We start from the raw sequence: 18844 nt of genomic DNA on the forward strand, positions 1-18844 counted from the left end.
TTCATTGTATTTGTCAATGTTGTCATCCATTAATGCGTCATGGAAGGTGATGCTGCCTTTGCCTTCAGTCATCAGACCAGCAGAATCTTCAAGGGAAGGATGATTGCCAACAATCACTTCATACTGGTCAGGGTCTGAGTAAAAGTGATCAACACTGATATCATGGTTCTTTGGGACTAGAATGGTGCGCTGAGGATCTTTGGTAAAAGGACCAGCTAGACTGAGGCCAATCACAAACGTACAAACTAGAAACCCTTGCATTTTCCAAAAAAGTGTCCTAGCACTAGACCCAAAAACAACACGAATTTAGATGCTGTTGTCCCAAACACGCTTAAATGTACACAGATTTGCGAAAGGAACCAATAACTGCGTTCCTCCTCACCGAGACGTTTTCACGTGTGCAGAACACGAGTGTGATAAGATGACACACCTTACTCTTATTTAAGACTATTCCTTTTAAGTAATTTCGGTCGACGATTAGCTGTTATAAACAATCGTTGCTCCAATTAGCCAATTTTTTTCAGCCGGTTTCAATGCTGCCTCAGACCACAATGAATCATGTTTAAATGTATGTTTAATTTCAATCAAATTAAAATGGGAGTGAGGTTTTTTGTAAAAAAAAAAAAAAAAAAAGAAAATGCAGGTTAAACATATTTGAAAATTGAATAAAAATATCGAATACAGTACAATTATGTCATGTATGAGTAAGGACGTTTCATGGTTTGTAGACTTCTTTTTCCTTCAATACAACATTGACACTGCCACTTCCTCCATAGCGTGACAGCAATACATGATTGGAAATCGCCCAAGCACAGAAGCAGAAAGAGGCATATAAAGTGAATGTTAGCGCCGGATTTTCACGTAAGGACAGGTCGACTAGGGATCTGCATATCTGAAGAGCGTTCACGTCTCAGGAACACGGTTACTGTGTCTAGACTACGAAACTAGACTACGAAAACAGCAGAAAAGTATAAGGTTACCCACCCAAAAAAGTAGCCTAAGGGAGAGAGTGTAACTTAAGTTACTGTAATGTCCGAGGCATAGCTATAATTTAGTGAAATATTCGTTTGAAGACATTAATATCCAAATCCAAACTTGCTTAAAAGTATGAAATGGCTATTTCCCTATATTTAAAACATCAAAACAGTTTTCCTGCATCTGATAACACTAACCACTGGAGTCTCCAATTTCGTTGAGCTACCAGGCTAAGTAGGCGAATGGAAAACAGGCTGAAATTGAGTGTCGTGACAAAGTAAAGAAATTGATCAGGCGAAGATAAAAAGCCGGAATATATACATATATATATAATCAGTGCAGTGTTCTCTTTGGGAAACACTGGATTATTCACTGACATACAAGGTTCTTTATGCGGCGAGCTTCAAAACAAGCACTCGACACTGAAATACTGAGAACCTGTTGAAGTAAACGTCTCCTTTTTGTTAGCTGGAAGAAATGATTTTTCTCACACTGTAATACAACTGGAAGAGCTTTGTCACGGTGTATTTAGGAATTGGATTTCCTTCGCAGGATAAAGGTATGGATTTAGTAGAATTAATTTTCACGTTTGATTTCCCATACTGGTAATTTTTTAGTGCCATCTTGTGCCATTTGTGGACATTGCAACTAACTGTCCCAAACAATTGTTTAGTGCAACACAGCCTTGCGATCATGAGTGAGCAAATGCATACCCGATGAATTGCACACTGCAGTCTTTCAATGCAAATATACACTAATTGTATAACGATATTTGCCTATACTATGGGCTACAGCATACTGTGTATTGCTTTCCTGTGTTGTTGATATCAGCACAATAATGACGATAATAATAAACATCACACATTAGTCATCATGAATACCGTCCTATAATGTACCGCTCTATATGTACTATAGATAGAATTATCACACATACAGTAACTCAGTCGTGAATTTAGAACCATTACCTATTATTTACCGCTACCGTAACAAGCTGTACAATTAAGTTAAGGACAGTCTTTGTTTCTGTTGAATAAAAATGGCAATATTTATTAAAACTACAACAGTTAGCATTTATGTCTCGAAAACACTTGTATCAGAGCAGATAGATATTTATTAATGTAGTCAATATTGGTATCTGAAGTAAATGTTCAAGCCATTGCTCTTAACTTTCGCTATTGACGGTCCCTTAGTTTTCATTTTCGTTTCGGGTAAGGGTACTGTATTTCTCCGGAATGAATTTTGATGATGTTTCATATGGTCATTGGTGCTTGTTGGACGCGCAATCATCATTCCACATCTCCTGTACTCGACTTAATTGTTTTCCACATTTTAATGGTCTTCGTTGAAAAATTGACTATTGGATAAGACGCCATGCCCCCGACTCTTAAATCAAACCGGGACGTTGGACTCGACTTTATTGAGTTCCTGCAAGAGACGAACAGAACATCCATAAACGATAAGAACCAACTTCGAGATATCTACAATTTAGAATTCAGAAGCAGGTAGGCCTGATTACCCGTGCTTAACCAGCTTCCAAGCAATTCTACTCTACAGCTGCTACTACTAATAATAGGAATATGATAATTATTATTATTCCGAACAGTAATAGTAGTGGATAGTATTATTTTTAGCTTGTATTAATTTTGTTAACTTGTATGAATGAGGCGCTTAAGTTTGTAAGGAGGCCATTTATTTGTTCAGCCTATTTATTTTGTCATCATTTTATTGTAAGTAGGTGTGCGAAGCATCATCGCAGTTAAATACCACTAACAGACACACGTAGCCAGGCGGTCCCAAAATGTGACTGTTTTTTCACAGGGATGGAGTCAAAGATCCGAACTTTTCTAGACTCCTTTATGCACTGGTTAAATACCGCAAAGCCACTGTACGATCCGGGACGGTTCACTTGAATCCCAAGGTAAGAGGATACAAAGTTTCGGGCTGTTTGTGGGCTGCTGAACTGTATAACGATGAATGGCATATCACAGTGTCGTCCATTCAGAAAGAGTTCTAATATTGTTATCTTTGTCTTTTTGCGTTTTGAAATTCATGATTTTTTTTTTTTTTTAGCGATGTCTCGACATACATGAATATCTAAAATTGTAGGCTACTTAAAGTACAGCATTGTCGACAGTAGTTTTTTTTGTTATAGCAACTCAAATGTCTGTCGGAGATAGTGTCTGATAAACCACATTTGCAGAAGTTCATAGTAATCATATAGTATCGTTCCTATGACCTTGCTCCAAAAGTAATTACACTTTCATCTCCAAAGAGGTATTATGGGCTTACATTTCTGCTTCTCCCAGCTCTAGAGAAAGGTGCCCCATCTTTTCACTAAGACTGACATTAACATATTAATTAACTACTGACAGTAAATGACAATAACTGAACTGACCTTCCCATCTCCCTTGCTCTTTTCGTATGTTTTGTTAATGTTGTGCTGTTGTCTTTCATGGCAGTGCACCTAAAATTGACTTCTTCAGAACCAAAATCATATTTACTTGATAAACTGCATCTTGATTCAACTAACACTGGACTCTAAATATTCATGTTATATCCTCAAACATATCTGCTATAGACCCAAACTTCCTCTTGCACCTTATGACACTGAATCTGACATGTTCCGTAATGACTCTTACTATTGGGTTATGCTTTACTGTCGTCTCTGCTCTTAGCCTTACCTTCTTGTATACACTTTGTAAGCTGCTCTGAATAAGAGAGTCTGCTGAATGACTACATGTAATGTAAATATGATTATGTGCATCTGTTCATTTTACTGGTCCAAAATGGACACTGTACCTAACAGTTAGATACTAAGAGGCCATAAATTTTGTACAAGTTAATGATTGATCAGGACTAGATAGATGTGATAACCTCCTGTACAAATCTGAGCCGAAATGTTGTCTTTGTTTATTGCAGAAGAAGGAAAGATAGAGTTTGTCATATATACTCTGTTTCTGTCACTGATTAAGAAAAGCTTATTAGGGTGGTGCACCAGAGAGGCAAATCCTTAACCCAACAGGGTGTTTGCTCAAGGTGCTTTCTGCACAAGCAAATGATTTAAGATCAGTGTACCCACCCTTAAATCTATTTTAATTTAAGGTGAATGCTGGTCCAGGATCAGTGCATAAAACTCATTAAGCATGCTGCCACACCACCACTTCAAGGTGCATGTACACATACATGGTGTGAGTCAGGAGCTGGCCTGTTGGTGTGTCACTCTGTTTTGCTGTGTGGTTATGGCTGTTATTTTGGCTGTCTCTTTGTGCCACATTCCATCGATACTCATGTGGGCTGGATGAACAAGCAATAGCTCAAACTGAACATTGACAAGACTGTGTGTCTGTGACCCTGCATACATGACCCCTCCGTGGAACCTCTCAATTTGCTTTGACAACGCAAAGGTAGTGGCAAGCACAGCTGCCAGAAAACTAGGGGTAACTTTGGACAGCAATCTGTCCTTCAAAGAGCATATTGCAGCCACAACCAGGATCTGCAGATTCATGCTATTCAACATTAGGAAGATCAGATCACAGCTCACACAGTGGTGATCCAGACTCTCATCCTGTCAAGTCTGAACTACTGCAACTCGCTGCTTGCTGGCCTTCCAGCGCATGTCATCCGACCACTGCAGCTTAACCAGAACTCTCTTTGAGTCCCTCCACTGGCTACTGGTTGCATTGAGGATCAAGTTCAAGACCCTGCTACTAACCTTTAACTTAATGGATCAGCCCCCCAACACATACAGGACATAATCAAGGCCTACAGCCCAGCAAGAGTGAAGGGACATCCATGCAGTGGGCACATCCCCTTAGTGCCATGTTTTCTGTTACCTGTGCTTTACCTTGTCTGTGCCTTACCCTGCCTCTACCAGGTGCGAATGGTCTATCAGGACCAGTGGAGGAGACCCCACAGACAGCAGCCTCCCGGTTCCTTGCCCGTGTCAAGGGGTGTCTCTCCAGCGCCCCCTCCTGATGAAGTACCAGCCTCTCCATCCAGCTCCGAAACTGGGGTGAGAGCCAGGAGGAGGCTGGCTAACAATCTCCTTCAGAAACTGAAAGAGAACAGGTGAGAGCTTCACGGGGAGGAGGAATGCCGAGTTAGAGTTTTCATTTGTCTTGGTCAGATTGTGAAGTACATTAAGACCAAAACATTTGCTGATTTCCTGTGTTGCACCTCTAAATGTCCATAAGGAGAAATGTAGTGTGGTTGATTTTGACTTGTACAAGAGATGTTCTGTTTGCTGGTTTTGCTGTATTGTAAGCAATGCGTGCATTAATTCAGCCTGATACCTTTTGCTCTAATTTATAACGGAAATGATCACACTGCTGACGACTGTCCTCCTAGATCTATCTTCATCGCCGACAAAGAGGGCATCGTGATTACTTCTGACCACAACATAGCAGATGGCAAGATCAAGCTGGACGTTGAGCACACCTCCGAGGTCCACGTGGTCAAGCTCTTAATTCAGAACACGGGGATGACATCTCTGTACTTTTGCTACTACACCGCCCTGCACTGGATGCGATGTTTCATGCTTTGTGATGAAAAGAAAGTGACGCGGGTTTGTCCTCTGCTCCTCAGTCCTGGTGCGTAAACCGTATTAATGGCTTTGTAACAGTAATAAAGCCTGCAATGATTATTATATAAATATGTCACTATCTGGTGTGGCATAGTGATAAGGTGCAGGCCTTATAACCAAAAGGTTCCCTTCTGGAGCACTGCTGTCATACTCATGGGGAAGGTACTTAACCCTGAATGGCTGTATCAATATCCAGCTGTATAAATGGGTAACATGTAAAAAATTGTAACCTACAGTATGTAAGTTGCTCTGGATAAGATTGTCTGCTAAATGCCAATAATGTAATGTAAATATAATGTAATCTGAGTACGCTGCACCTCTTTGCTGTCCTTTGCAATGAATGTTTTAGTTTGTGGCTTTGATAGCTATTTCACTACCGCAGGTGACAGCTATGAAGTCCAGGTTCAGTTCAGGTCTGTCTACGCCGGTTTCTTCCCTGCCACGATGGCCTTTGAGTTCAAGCCGGAATCCTCGGCCAGCTGCAAACCCTTTCACATTGTGCGTTACGTGGAGGTCATGTGCAGTTCCAGCCTGGCCATGGCGTTGGCTCCTGTCGCACCCTACAAGCCCACCCCTGCCGCTCCAAAAAGAGTGATTACGTTTTTGCTGGAGGAGGGGGAGCAGCCAGAGAGGTGAGGCTCCGAGACTCCCCAAGGTCCTCATGGGAATGCCTATTTATGAAGTAATCTCAGTGAGCCTTTATATGACCGTATAAAACATCATCAGCATCCATTCCGGAGAAATACAGTGACTTTACCAGAAACGAAACTGAAAGCTAAGGGACCGACAATAGCGAAAGTTAAGGGCATCGGTTTGAATGTTTTAGTTTTATTAATAAATATCTCTCTGCTTTGATACAAGTATTTTCGAGACTAAAATGCTAACTGTCGAAAATCTCCACTTTAGTACATGTGTTTGATCTGAAATGGGAAAAGGGACATTTGGTAGAAATCACCCCCATGCGTCTCATTTTAACCCCTGCCTTGGACAATACAATCCTACTGCAACCTGTTTTTCTGTCCTTGTATCTCATAGTCATGTTGTGCAGAGGCTGAAAATGGTGTTGAAATTAGGTGAATACCTATACCCTAAGCACTTGAAGGAACTGCCCAGTTTCTTGCGGGGCCAGAGCTACTTTTCTACACAGACAGCAGAGCTCCAGTCCATGAAGTAAGTACCACCTTTTCCATTGTGTGACTTAAATAAATTATGACTCTATCTGCTTGAACACAGCCATGTGTATCGTTATTTTGTACTGGTGTCCCCATAATTTTCACCTTAAAATGATACTAGTCAATTAAGCTAGAATATTTGTTCGTTTATTATAAATTAGAATTTAATTGCAAATGACAAGATACTCTTGGTGAAGTTTTGCCACATTTGCATCACCTTCCATATAACACTTTATGACCATAAATCAAACACGATGGTAAATGGAGACACCTTTGGTGTTATGGACTGTGAGCCTCATTGGAGGTGCTACACAGACAAAGGGCAGGGTCTGTGCACTGGGGGGCAGAGCTTCACCTCTGTTGTGTCAACAGGGAGCTGCTGGAGTCTCCCTTGAGTTTTCAGAACTACGGCAAGCGATTCCAGCTCCTGCTTCACCTAGAAGAGATCCAGATGGAGGTGGACATCAGGAAGTACAACATGGAGAACAAACCCATGGTCGCAGACCCGAGAAACAAGAGACTCCTCATCCTACATGTAAGAAAAGCAATAGGCAGGGAACATTGCTGGGCAGCTTAAGCCTCAGTGGCATGATGTGCCAGTGAATGAGGCTGAGTGCAGTGCAGACAGGCCTCCATAGGTACAGAAAAATTTCATTTGTAAAAATGAATCAACATACTGTTCTGCATGGCATGGGCAATGGATGGCTGCCTGTCTTTGTACAATCACAGATTAATCTATGACACGTCAAGGAATGACGTTTGAAATGGTCATTGTCAATTGTGTTTGAATGTGATGATATCTAGCATGGCTGCATGACACCTGCATATATGATACCATTGCCTTTGGTAAGCTGCGACAGTAATTTGGTTTCTGTTGTTCGCTTCTACAGGTTCCCGGTGTGGCTGAGAACAGACCCTCTGTCCTGAAAGGAGACCACCTTTTGGTGTCCAAGGTTGGAGATGTGACAGAACCCATCACGAAGTACAAGGGCTACGTGCACAAAGTGGAGCTGGAGTCTGTCAAACTGGGCTTCTCCAAGAAGTAAGACCCAGCTGCATCTGTGAACGCTATGGCCACCAATTCTGGCCTGGGCAAAATTTTTACATTTATATACTTCACAGACTCATATTCAGATAACAAGGTACATTCAGAGCAGATGATGAAGCCACATTAACATGAGTACAGATCCTGGAATGCAGACGGACATTGCATATTCATAGATTACTAAATTACTGTCTGCCAAAAGCTTTGTCTTTTCACCAAAGTTCTGTCCAGCTCTGTTGTTTGATTAAATTCTTATCATAAATAACTGATATCCGCATAGCTGAGTGTTCTTCAAAGATGTGTAGTTTCATAAAGTTTCTCTGGAGCTCTCAAGTGCTTTGCTGTTACAGCAGAGCCAGAATTGTATCAATCAATGTCTCCACTAACATGGCAGCTACTGCCTGGTAAAAAGTCCTAGTCCTCCAGTTTCCATTGTCCTGCTCTGATTGGCTGATGTTTTGCAGGCTCATTAACAGCTTCTTGGACAACATGAAGTTCAATGTGGAGTTCACCATCAACCGCTTCCCGCTGAAGCTTCAGCACCGAGCAGTGGACCTGGCAGTCCAGCACCAGCTGGAAGAGGTTCTGTTCCCAACGCACTCCAGAACAAGAGAATGGGCCCTTCCCTCTCTCAGGTTAGCCTCCCTTCCCCGGAGACAGAAACGTGCTGGAACTCAGTCACGCTGCATTTCACAGCAGAACTGAACTGTTTCATTTTCAGTGCAGAATCTAGAGTACTTTGCTATTGTGGGTAAACAGCATTATGCAGGTCTGAGGTGTCCGATTCAATTTCTAGCCGACAGTATGTGCTGTCTGCTGGTTTTCATTGGCCAATTTCAGTCAGTTGGTTAAGTTAGTTGATTAGTGGTACAGATTTACAAGTATGCGGTTCCCTAACTATGCTGTAGTAAATACTAAACTGAGCACACAAGGCACACAAATACAGTCATCAGCTGTGATTTACCTTGTTAAAATGTTAGAAATGTCAAAATGGTTGGGATAATGAAGGGATTACAAGCTGAAGCTGGTACAGAAGACAGCACGTGGTCCTCCTGTGGGCTGAGTCTGATTCTTGACGTATTGTGATGTAGAGGAACTTTCTCCATTCTCACAAAGTTCACTGTTGCGACATCAATTCTGGTCTCATCATGCATTTAGAGACATACTCAAAGCCGGAACCCATCAGACCACTGATGTTTTGGTGTCATTTGTACAACTCAAGCAACATCACACAGGGATTGCTCTCTAAATTTCCACACAGTCACATATGACTGAATTTGCACCTCTCTGTGATCACTGTCATTACTCCCAGAATCCCTTGAGGAATTTTATGTAAGACCTCACACATTGGTCTCTTCCTCTCCTGGTCTGATCCCCATCAGTCGTTACAGTGGCTTCCCAGAATTCCAGGCTGATCTTTATGGGATTCTACTCAGAAGCCCTCTTTCCTCTGTTCAGGGTCTGCTCACGATTCGTCATCACACACACTCCTTTCATAGACTGCAGGGGGATCTTTGTTGTGGCCTTGGGAAAAGACCCTTGGTTTCACATGAAACACTCTGCGCGGGACTTGCACAGACATGCCAAGTCTCTGGCCTCTTAGATGTTATCCTTAGTAGGCCTGTCATTATTTAAGACTTGTGAAACATGTTTATCCATGGTTAATTACAATGCACCAGACACCAGACACCAACAAACATAATGCCCAATATCAACAATAATTTAGATTTCAATAAAGTTACAAGTATTAAGTGTAGACAGTTGTTAAAACTGAATCACAGCAAACTAGCAATTCAAGGTGGAGGTTGAAAACAAACCATGGTACAGTAATGTGCATAGGAAATGATTCATTTTCAAAGGAAAAACAATATCTGGAGTCTGCAAGACCGCAAAGAGCCCTGGTGATTCACATTAGGGTTAGGATGCAACCATCCACACACTCCCACACAAAACACAGTCACACAGCATCTGTTATAAAATGATTGGCGGTGTATTTAAGGCTTTAAACCAGCTGTTTATTTGGAAGAGGGAATAGAGACTCTTTCCAGGAACAGTTTTGGCCAATTTTGTGAATATTTTTTTATTTTGAAGTGTAGAAAGGCCTTACTTCCCTATATTAACATTTGAATCACATACTAATTGATAAAATCAGTGGAGGGGACCAGAAGAGGCCTAGAGTTTATTGAAGCCTGAGGCTCACTGGTCTGTCCTGCTGTGTTTCCAGGCTGTTCGACCGTAACCTGGAGCAGAACCCAGAGCAGTACGGGGCAGTCCAGCGCATCGTGGCCGGAGTGTCCAAGCCCGCTCCCTATCTGGTGTTCGGTCCCCCTGGAACTGGCAAAACCGTCACTGTGGTCGAAGCTATCAGACAGGTACATTTCTCGCAGGGCCAAAGCTACAGGACCTTCTGACCAGTTTTTTGTGCCATTTAATTTTATGTAATGATACTGAAGTTGCTTTTGGTTCCTTTTTGGAGTCAATTCCAGTAAACAGACAGCGAGTTATGCACGTGCACTCATGGGTCACTGCTTAGTTGCGTTTCCCAGTTTTCGTAGTATGTAGAACTGGTTGCAGCACTCTTGCAGGCTCTGTGCACTGCTGAAAGCCCCGCCCTGTCTCTTGGTGTCCCAGGTGCACAAAGCCGATCCCTCCGCCCACATCTTGGCCTGCGCTCCCTCCAACAGCGCGGCGGACCTGCTCTGCGAGCGCATGCAGGGGGCAGGTGTGGACGCCCGCAACGTGTTCCGCCTGTATGCCAGCAGCAGGGACATAGAATCCGTGCCTGCTGTTCTACTGGTAAGCATGTGTAACCGAGGCCACGCCCGAATATTTATGCTGATGCACCTGGGCTCAACGACAGCAGAGCCAGTGATGTTTTATCAACACTTTATTACTGATAAAATAGGGGTTGCTTTTAACTCTTAGGTTAAGTTGTTTCACCAGATTAAGACAAGAGTAAGTAGGGATATGAGCATGTAAGCTGGTGGTATTATTGTGTGAGGATATTGCAAGTATAGTTTCTTTAGAGAAACAGACACTTCTATCAGTTGATACTGTGCATGGACTGTAGGTATTGATACTGAGCCTGCTCATAGGAATAGAATGACTAGAACACTACCACTCATGAAGTGAAAGAATGGCTGGATATCTGAAGGACTTGGGAGGCCATATTGGATGAGGTTCAAACAGAATCTTTACTTGGATTTAGTTGTTGGAAATTCTCCTTTCTGCTTTTTTTCCATCCTTCTCTTAATCTCAAAATTGCAGTAAATTTTCTGCAGAATACATGTAGTTGACCATTTACTTGAGGCACTCAATGTTCCCCCCATTCAGTCTCAATCACCTGCATTAATTTATCATGATATTGCGTTCAGTCGTGTAGTGAAGCTCAGTTGGAACAAATACCAGAAACATCTCCAGCAAATCATGATCAAAGGTGACTGTCTTGGGGTTATACAACTTTCAACTAATCTCTTGACACATCTACAGGGCCTAGAGTCTGGGGTTACTGTAGACCCTCGGATTTTGTGTCTCTTAGGGCTGCTGCAACTGGGACGAAGACCAGTGTGCCTTCGTGTTCCCCTCCAAGGAGACCCTTATGGAGTACAAGGTCCTGGTCACCACAGTGGTTACAGCCGGACGGTAGGACTGACTCTCTGCTGTGGGATGCTGCAGGGCCTGCAGGGTGGCGCTACATTTTTAAAAAATCTGATTGGCTGTCACTCTTCTTGCCCTGCCCTCCCAGGCTGGTCTCCGGAGGCCTCCCCAGGGGTCACTTCAGCCACATCTTTGTGGATGAGGCAGGCCACGCCGTGGAGCCTGAGTGTATAATTGGCATGGCAGGTAGGTGCGGAAGCAGTGTGGGAGAAGTGCATTGTGGGAGTGTGAACACACCAGAGGTTGTATGGAGACAGTCACAGACAAGGGGGTCTGTGGACCACAGATGTAGAATTACTACATTTATCTGCACTGCTGTGTGATCTCTGTTGTTCTGTGTGATGTGCCTCACTGGGTGGACGTACATGCATGGATGTACACATGGCTACCTAATATTTTAGAACAATAAAAGCCTGTAAACACAGACACACATAGAAATTGAGGAAAACAGATCTGTTGTGATCCAAACCAAGACAGATGCTTTTCCATTTCATGCATAGAATTATTGCTTTTATTAGCAGCCATTCTTTTTCTGTTTCATGCCAGTTTAAAGTGCTGTTCACATGAACCGGTACCTCCAGTGTGTCTGTTTTATTTTTTCCAGGAAGAAACATTCTGTTGCAGTGTTGTATTTGCAAATTTTGTTTCCTGTTTTGCAAACAGGTCTGGCAATGCTTGGGTATGGTGTAATGACGTGGTTGTTATGGTCTGCCGATCTATGCTCCATTTGTAGCAGGTGCATTGGGTATGGTGTAATGACGTGGTTGTTATGGTCTGCCAATCTGCCTATCGATGCTCCGTAGATAGCATGTGCTCCCGTGTTACCGTCAGTTACCACGGACAGTTATTAATTTGCATATGACACTGCTGAATGTTTCGTACTATATTATTCCGCACTTTGACATCAAACAGTGTTTGATACTATGTTGTTCAGTGTTTACTTTAAAATCAAATACCTCAGTTCTGAAGAATGAGTCCCTGATACTTAGCAAAACTATTGAACAACCACACATGTTCTGTCAGTGTATTTGGTGTGTTCAGCATCTGCACAACAAGGAGCTGGTGACCTCACGTGAGGAGCGAGGCAAAATGGTTCAGTCATATTGGATAATATTGGCATATTGGTTGTTTGTTAGACATGCATTGGAACTCTGAAACAAAATGTCTGCTGCTGCACCATTCATGTAGAGGCAGATAATTTCATTGCATAACTGTGCAAAATTCAAATCTGGTGCCATTGTGACTTGCAGGAAAAGATGTTTTCAGTTGATTGCCACAGGGCTCTGCCAAACCGCTAACAGAAGTAAATACATGGTCCAGCTCTGAGTCACATTTCCACAGAGCAGAGCTCACAAACTACAAGAGAGAAATGTACTTTCCATATATGCAAAATGGTCCAGCCATCACTCTTTAGGCTGCTTAGTTGGAGTGAATAATACCTAAAATGAATACAAGCGCAGCTATGTGGGACTTACAACAGAGAGCCGCAGTCCTATGTTAAAACTACATTAAAGTACCATTGCAAGGGGTAAAATTATGTATACAGGTCACAGATGGTGGACATGCTTTGCAGGATGATTATGTAATCAGTCAATCAGGCAATCAATCAATAAATCCAACAATCAATCAGTCAAAAAGTTCTAGCACAGTTTCTCAGCTGGATTGTCTCAAAGCGCTGGACAGTGGGAATCAAAAAAACCATAAATGCCCAGAAGCCTCATGAAACAGGCAGTGGAGAGAGTCCTGGAAAACTGTAGCAAAGGAAACAGACAGCAGAATAGAAATCTGGAGGCTGGTAAATAAAAACATCCACCCCTACTCAGACTCACCCCTACTCAACCTACCTCTTCTCAGTGGCCTGTGGATGGGGGATTCCCATCCAGCAGTGATTAGTGCTGGGATCTCAGGGGTTTTCCGGCTATGGCCTCAGTTTGAATGTGCATGTCCTGTGACCCCAGGTTTGCTGTGTGCAGAGACGGGCCAGCTGGTGCTGGCGGGAGACCCCCAGCAGCTGGGCCCCATTTTGCGATCCCCCCTGGCTATACAGTACGGACTGGGTAAGACTCAGGGCTCTGCACTCGTACATTCCTCTTAACAGCCAATGGTGTACCAGCAATGACAAAACAGTCACCAATCACAGCAGCTCTGATGAGCCATTAGTGTTACACATTCTCTGTGATAAACCTGGATTCTTTTCCTTAACGGAATTAAAGGGAAGAAAGTGAAACACACACCTGAAAGTGAAACACACGTGAAAACACTCTTTGAAAATATATATTTAAAATATATTTTATATTATTCTACATTTTTCGCTGAATAAAAACAGAATCTGTGGAAAAATGTAGCATCTTAAAGTTTCCTATCTCCTGATTGTGCATGGAAAGTGTCAGTCATCACAGTGTGTGCCTCAGGTGTACAGTTCCATAGAAGTGCTATTGACATTTGTAGAAATGAATGAGAAAGGTAAAATCACAGCTTAAGGTTGAAGCTGTGATTTTTAAGATGTTTCATTTATGCTTTGAATCCCAATGCTCTCTGAAAGTAAAAACTGTGATGATGGTATATTCACGCTCTGAATCCTCTCCAGGCCTGTCCTTATTGGAGAGGTTGATGAAGCACAATCCTCTGTACCAGAAGGACGGGGAGACAGGGAGGTTCGACAGCCGCTTTGTCACCAAGCTGTTGAGGAACTACAGGTTCGTAGCCTTTCCTGCCTCACCCTACACCCCGTCCTTTTCGTTGCTGGGATTGACCGCACCCCCGACACCCCCTCCCTCTCACTCTGCCCCTCCCAGGTCCCACCCTGCCATTCTCAAGATCCCGAACGAGCTCTTCTATGATGGAGAGCTGCAGGTGTATGCTGACGAGATCCTCCGAAACATGTACTGCAACTGGGAGCACCTGCCCAAGAAGGTAAAAGTTTGCTAAGGAAAAAAATGTGATATTTTCTGCCAGTCACTAACAGTGAGTCAGTCCCAGGTTGGCTGAAAACAACATGGTTTTAGTTGCTGCCAGCAGTGACTCAGTCCAAGGCTGTTTTAAAAGGGCATGGGTTCAGTCCCTGCCAGCAATGACTCAGTCCCAGGTTAGTTAGAGAAGAACTGATCTGAAAGGTGTGTCAGTTGGTTGGAATGCAGATTGACACTTAGCTTTTTCCCCAGACCTTTGCATAATTTTGAATGACTGTAATATATGATGAAAAAAAATAGGAACATAATATATTTAAGAATGTACGTAAATCATTCTACTCTCATGTATTATTATGGTGATATTGCAGCTGATATATTGTAGAATATATATAGATTAGATCTTAATGTCAGACACATAAAGATAAAAATGAATAAAAGTTGTGTATTGGGAAGAGAAGAGGCTGGGACCCATGTAATATAATGCATAATCATAAAATATATTTTAAAAATATATATATAGTCTTAAAACTTTTAAATTAAGTATTGGTGAGCACAGATACCACTGGTCTGTGCCTCCTACTCTTTTTTATTATCACCTGTGTTGCAGACCAGGCATTACTGGTGAGGCTATTCTCTTCTTGGTGTTCATTCCACTATAATTATCTGAGTGCCAGGGTCACGCCAGCCTTCTCCCTCTCACCGAAGGACACAGCTGGAATCTGATTATCCAGTGCCCACACGGGCATATCTAACAAGGCATTACTCTGTATTACGCCTTGATCCTCAGCTGCCTGCTCAAGACACATGGTTTTTGTGTGATCAAGGGAAATAATTTTATTGCTGTAATGGAGAACCAGACCAAGCAGCCACACAGCCCTGAAGAACATGCCTTTAGTTTGATGGTCTTCAAGGCAGATTTATTGTTAAGTCCCAAATGATGGCTAGGCCAGTGTTTTTTGGTGGCAGTGCTGGGAATGTCAACTTTGGACTTTTTTCCCCACCCCTCCCAGGGTTTTCCTCTCATCTTCCATGGTGTGTCAGGGAAGGATGAGAGAGAGGAAAACAGCCCATCCTTCTTCAACCGCAACGAGATTGATGTTCTCGTTGACTATCTCAAGAAGCTGCTTCAAACTCAGGGCAAGAAGGGCATATCCAAAATATCACCTAGGGAAATAGGCATCATCGCCCCTTACAGAAAGCAGGTCAGTTAACATTTTTGCGGAGCGCAACCTGCACTGACACGGGTGTAGAGTACCACCAACATCTAAAGTATGCAGTGAGTCACATGGGTATTGAGCCTTTTTTATGAGTCATTTAAGTACATAAATGCATTGTGCTGTTTTTTTTTTTTTGCCTTCAGTTACATGTGGGCCTATTTCTAGGTCCACTGACATGAATAATATTTGAGAAAGTTGCTTAAGGAGAGCAGCTATGAATAAGCTGAAATAAGACAGTATGCATTACACAGTTATATCAGACCAGTGATCAGTCATTTAAGGAGATCAGAGCCTTTTTGACACAGATATTCATAACTTGTATGCAGTTGATTTGGCTGTATTATAGTCATGCTCATTTTTAACATGCTTATTTTGTAGGTTGAGAAAATTCGGAAGGCCATCACAAACTGTGATAAGGAGCTTAGCGAGCTGAAGGATATAAAGGAGCTCAAGGTACATTCTGTAAAGTATAACCCTTATGAACTTTTCTGAAAATTTGAATGAACCTTTTGGAAAAATGTGTGTATTTCAAATATGCAAATGAATATTGGGTTGAATCAGAAAAATGGAGGCTGTAACATGTTGAGTTGAGTGTTTATGTGTAATTAGTTATTTTCCCTTTCTAAATACAGGGGACATATTGTATGATCAGAAATATGTGCCTGTTAATACTAAAATGGTTAGGAGTGGTTGACTGACTTGTTGTTACAGTAAATGCCATGCAGTTAATGCATTAAACATGAGTAAAAGTGATATTCTTACAATTCAAAAGAGTCTTAATATCACATTAACTTAAGTATTAATGTAGTTTTCCCAAGCTGTACAAATAGATAAATATTTAACATTACACACTGAAGGCTTCAAAAGGCTTTCCACTAAAAAAATGTGCCCTGCATGGTAAATGAAGAACTTGACTGTTGTTAGGTGCAAAAGTACGTTTTCAGAAACTTTTTATAGGGTATCAATAAAAGAACAGACATGCCTTTGTGAGCCTCTGCTGTGGTTTGAAGGCTGTGGATCACCTCAGATATCATGTGGACGGGTAGTAGACGTGAGAGAGGAGAAAATACGTGGCTGTTTGCTCATTTTGAAACTGCTCGCTCAATTTTTATTTGGGAGACGTGAAAAAGGCCAGAAATGTGGGACAGGACGTAGTGGACTTGGGGCAGTGAGACTTTGTGCCCTGTCCTCAGTGTGAATTTTTCAGAGGTGGGCAACGCTGTGACCCTGTGGGTTTTTGTTAATCCCAGGTGGGCTCGGTGGAGGAGTTCCAGGGGCAGGAGCGAAAGGTCATCCTGGTGTCAGCGGTGCGCAGCAGTGTTAACTACGTCAAGATGGACAAAGACTTCAGCATCGGCTTCCTCAAGAACGAGAAGGTATTTTATCAGAGAAGGTGCATTATCAGCACAGACTGTGCGTGTGCTAACAGGTGATCCTTTTTACACCCTCTCTGGTATTCTGGTGGTACTAATCCCAAAGTTCTTGCTCAAGGCTACAGCTGCAGGGGGGGTTTAACCCAAACCCTTTAGACTCTGGGCTCAAGCACTTCTCCCCACTGCTTGCATCCATGTCCGTCTCCTTTGCAACTTATTATACCAGCTGGTTGATATGTACCAGGGAACTGGGCATGCAGAGAAGGAGGGGTCTCTGTAACTGGCCAGCAGTGTTGATGGAGGTGCATGTTATCTGTTCCATGTTCTAGAGGTTCAATGTGGCAATGACCAGAGCCAAGGCCCTGCTGATTGTGGTGGGTAACCCCCTAATACTCAATAAGGACCCCACCTGGGGAAGGTAAGTGAAACGTTGACCCTTTCCTGTTAACCCCCCCCTCCCACCGGATGGGGGAATGACCCCTGTCAGCAGTTGTAGCTATTGTATGCATGAGAAACTGCACTGTGCTATAATACACTGAAGTAACTGTAATTGCTGTCTTCTTTTACTGGAAATTCACAGTAATGCTTTTCTGCTTTTCATAGAAAACTGACATAGCTGCAGTACCACATGGTACCACAATCAATGTTCCAGTGTTGTACTGCCTAAATTTTCAAAGATGCTTTTTTGTCTTTTTCGTCAGCATGTATCATGTGGTGGTGCTGTGACCACTACCAGCCACGTGATGGCACTGTGGTGTCTCAGCCCTGATTTTAGTGCTTTGGAGTGAACAGGAGGTTAAGCAAAATCACAAAATCACTGTAGCAACCAGCTGTCACCCTGGACTTCCTCTCTGAATGCCAACGCTTCCTCCCATCTAGGTTCATCGAGTACTGCACAGAGGGCTACACAGGGTTTGACTACACCAACGAAGAAGGAGAAGAGGAGGTGATTGGCCGCCTGGCCGACCTTAGCATCAACGAAGAGCTGAAAGGTGGGCTCTTATGTTTGTAAAGTTCACCACTGTCATCAAGGTAAATTGATATTACATTTTATATCATCCTTGTTGTCAAGAATGGGACATAGTGCCTGTCAAAAGGTAAAATGTCACTTTAGAAATGATTATTGTGCTTGCTAGTGACACTCAGAGTGCTTTGAGTGCTGGCCATTGGCTTAACCATGACCCTACCTGTAATAATGCCTAATGTAGATCAGTGATGCTCACCTGATAGAAACTGAACTTGCATCCAAGCTGTCAGGGGGAGTAGACAGCGCTGTGCTATGCAACGTAAGTACGCGTGGACCAGTTGATCAGAGCAGTTGTGCGGCACATTTTAGCGGCGTGATTAGAGCTGCAGTATGGGGAAACAGTGCTGTGGGAGTATGACCACTGGTGATACTAATATCCACTCTGCCCCCTAGTGGAGACAGAGGAGAGCACCGTCCAACAGCACCTTGATCCAGAGTGGAGGAGTGAGCAGTGACCAACCTAAAGACTGGGACTACGTTCCACAGAAGGCACCTGGGACTTCTCCAAAAAACCCCAGGAAAAATGTCTGGATGGACACACCAAACCTTTATATCTACCTTCTCAGGGCTATTTACATGACATATGCTCAGCATTTCCAACTAAACACATTCCCTGGAGTTTTTTCAAAAACTTGACAATTACCACAGCGCGTTTCTTGTCAAAATTATAAAATGGCTGATTTGCATTGTTAACTAACAAGTAAATATATTACTAAAGTTGCAAGTGCCTTTACATACTGTGTGTAGTGTAGCGAACACAGCATAATTTTAGAGAGAAGCTTCTGGAAATGAACAAAGCCTTCAGGTTCATATTGAAGGTAATTTAACATCTTGCACTGGGTGAGCCTTCAGAAAGTATGCTGGGACATAGATAAGTAAATGCTTTT

General features: G+C 42.7%; 1 protein-coding gene and 1 long non-coding RNA gene across 2 annotated transcripts; both read left to right on the plus strand.

Annotated features, from left to right (window-relative positions):
- Positions 1–2420: 2420 nt before the first annotated feature.
- On the plus strand, positions 2421–4916 carry LOC118781401. Its single transcript, XR_005005090.1, has 3 exons — positions 2421–2477; positions 2794–2893; positions 4850–4916. It is a non-coding gene; the product is annotated as an uncharacterized LOC118781401 (long non-coding RNA).
- A 17-nt stretch (positions 4917–4933) lies between these two features.
- Positions 4934–18592, plus strand: LOC118780386 (putative helicase mov-10-B.1; the record flags this gene model as incomplete). Its single annotated transcript, XM_036532835.1, has 20 exons — positions 4934–5043; positions 5323–5564; positions 5940–6189; positions 6593–6727; positions 7102–7264; positions 7620–7771; positions 8239–8409; positions 9999–10146; positions 10406–10570; positions 11313–11416; positions 11520–11617; positions 13390–13488; positions 14019–14127; positions 14227–14344; positions 15351–15542; positions 15936–16010; positions 16808–16933; positions 17260–17348; positions 17810–17922; positions 18351–18592. Coding segments are annotated over 20 exons (2721 nt in total), but the record flags the coding sequence as incomplete, so codon positions are not given.
- Between the last annotated feature and the right edge of the window lie 252 nt (positions 18593–18844).

Source organism: Megalops cyprinoides, chromosome 7 (genome assembly GCF_013368585.1).
Source record: "Megalops cyprinoides isolate fMegCyp1 chromosome 7, fMegCyp1.pri, whole genome shotgun sequence".
NCBI classification, from domain to species: Eukaryota; Metazoa; Chordata; class Actinopteri; order Elopiformes; family Megalopidae; genus Megalops; species Megalops cyprinoides.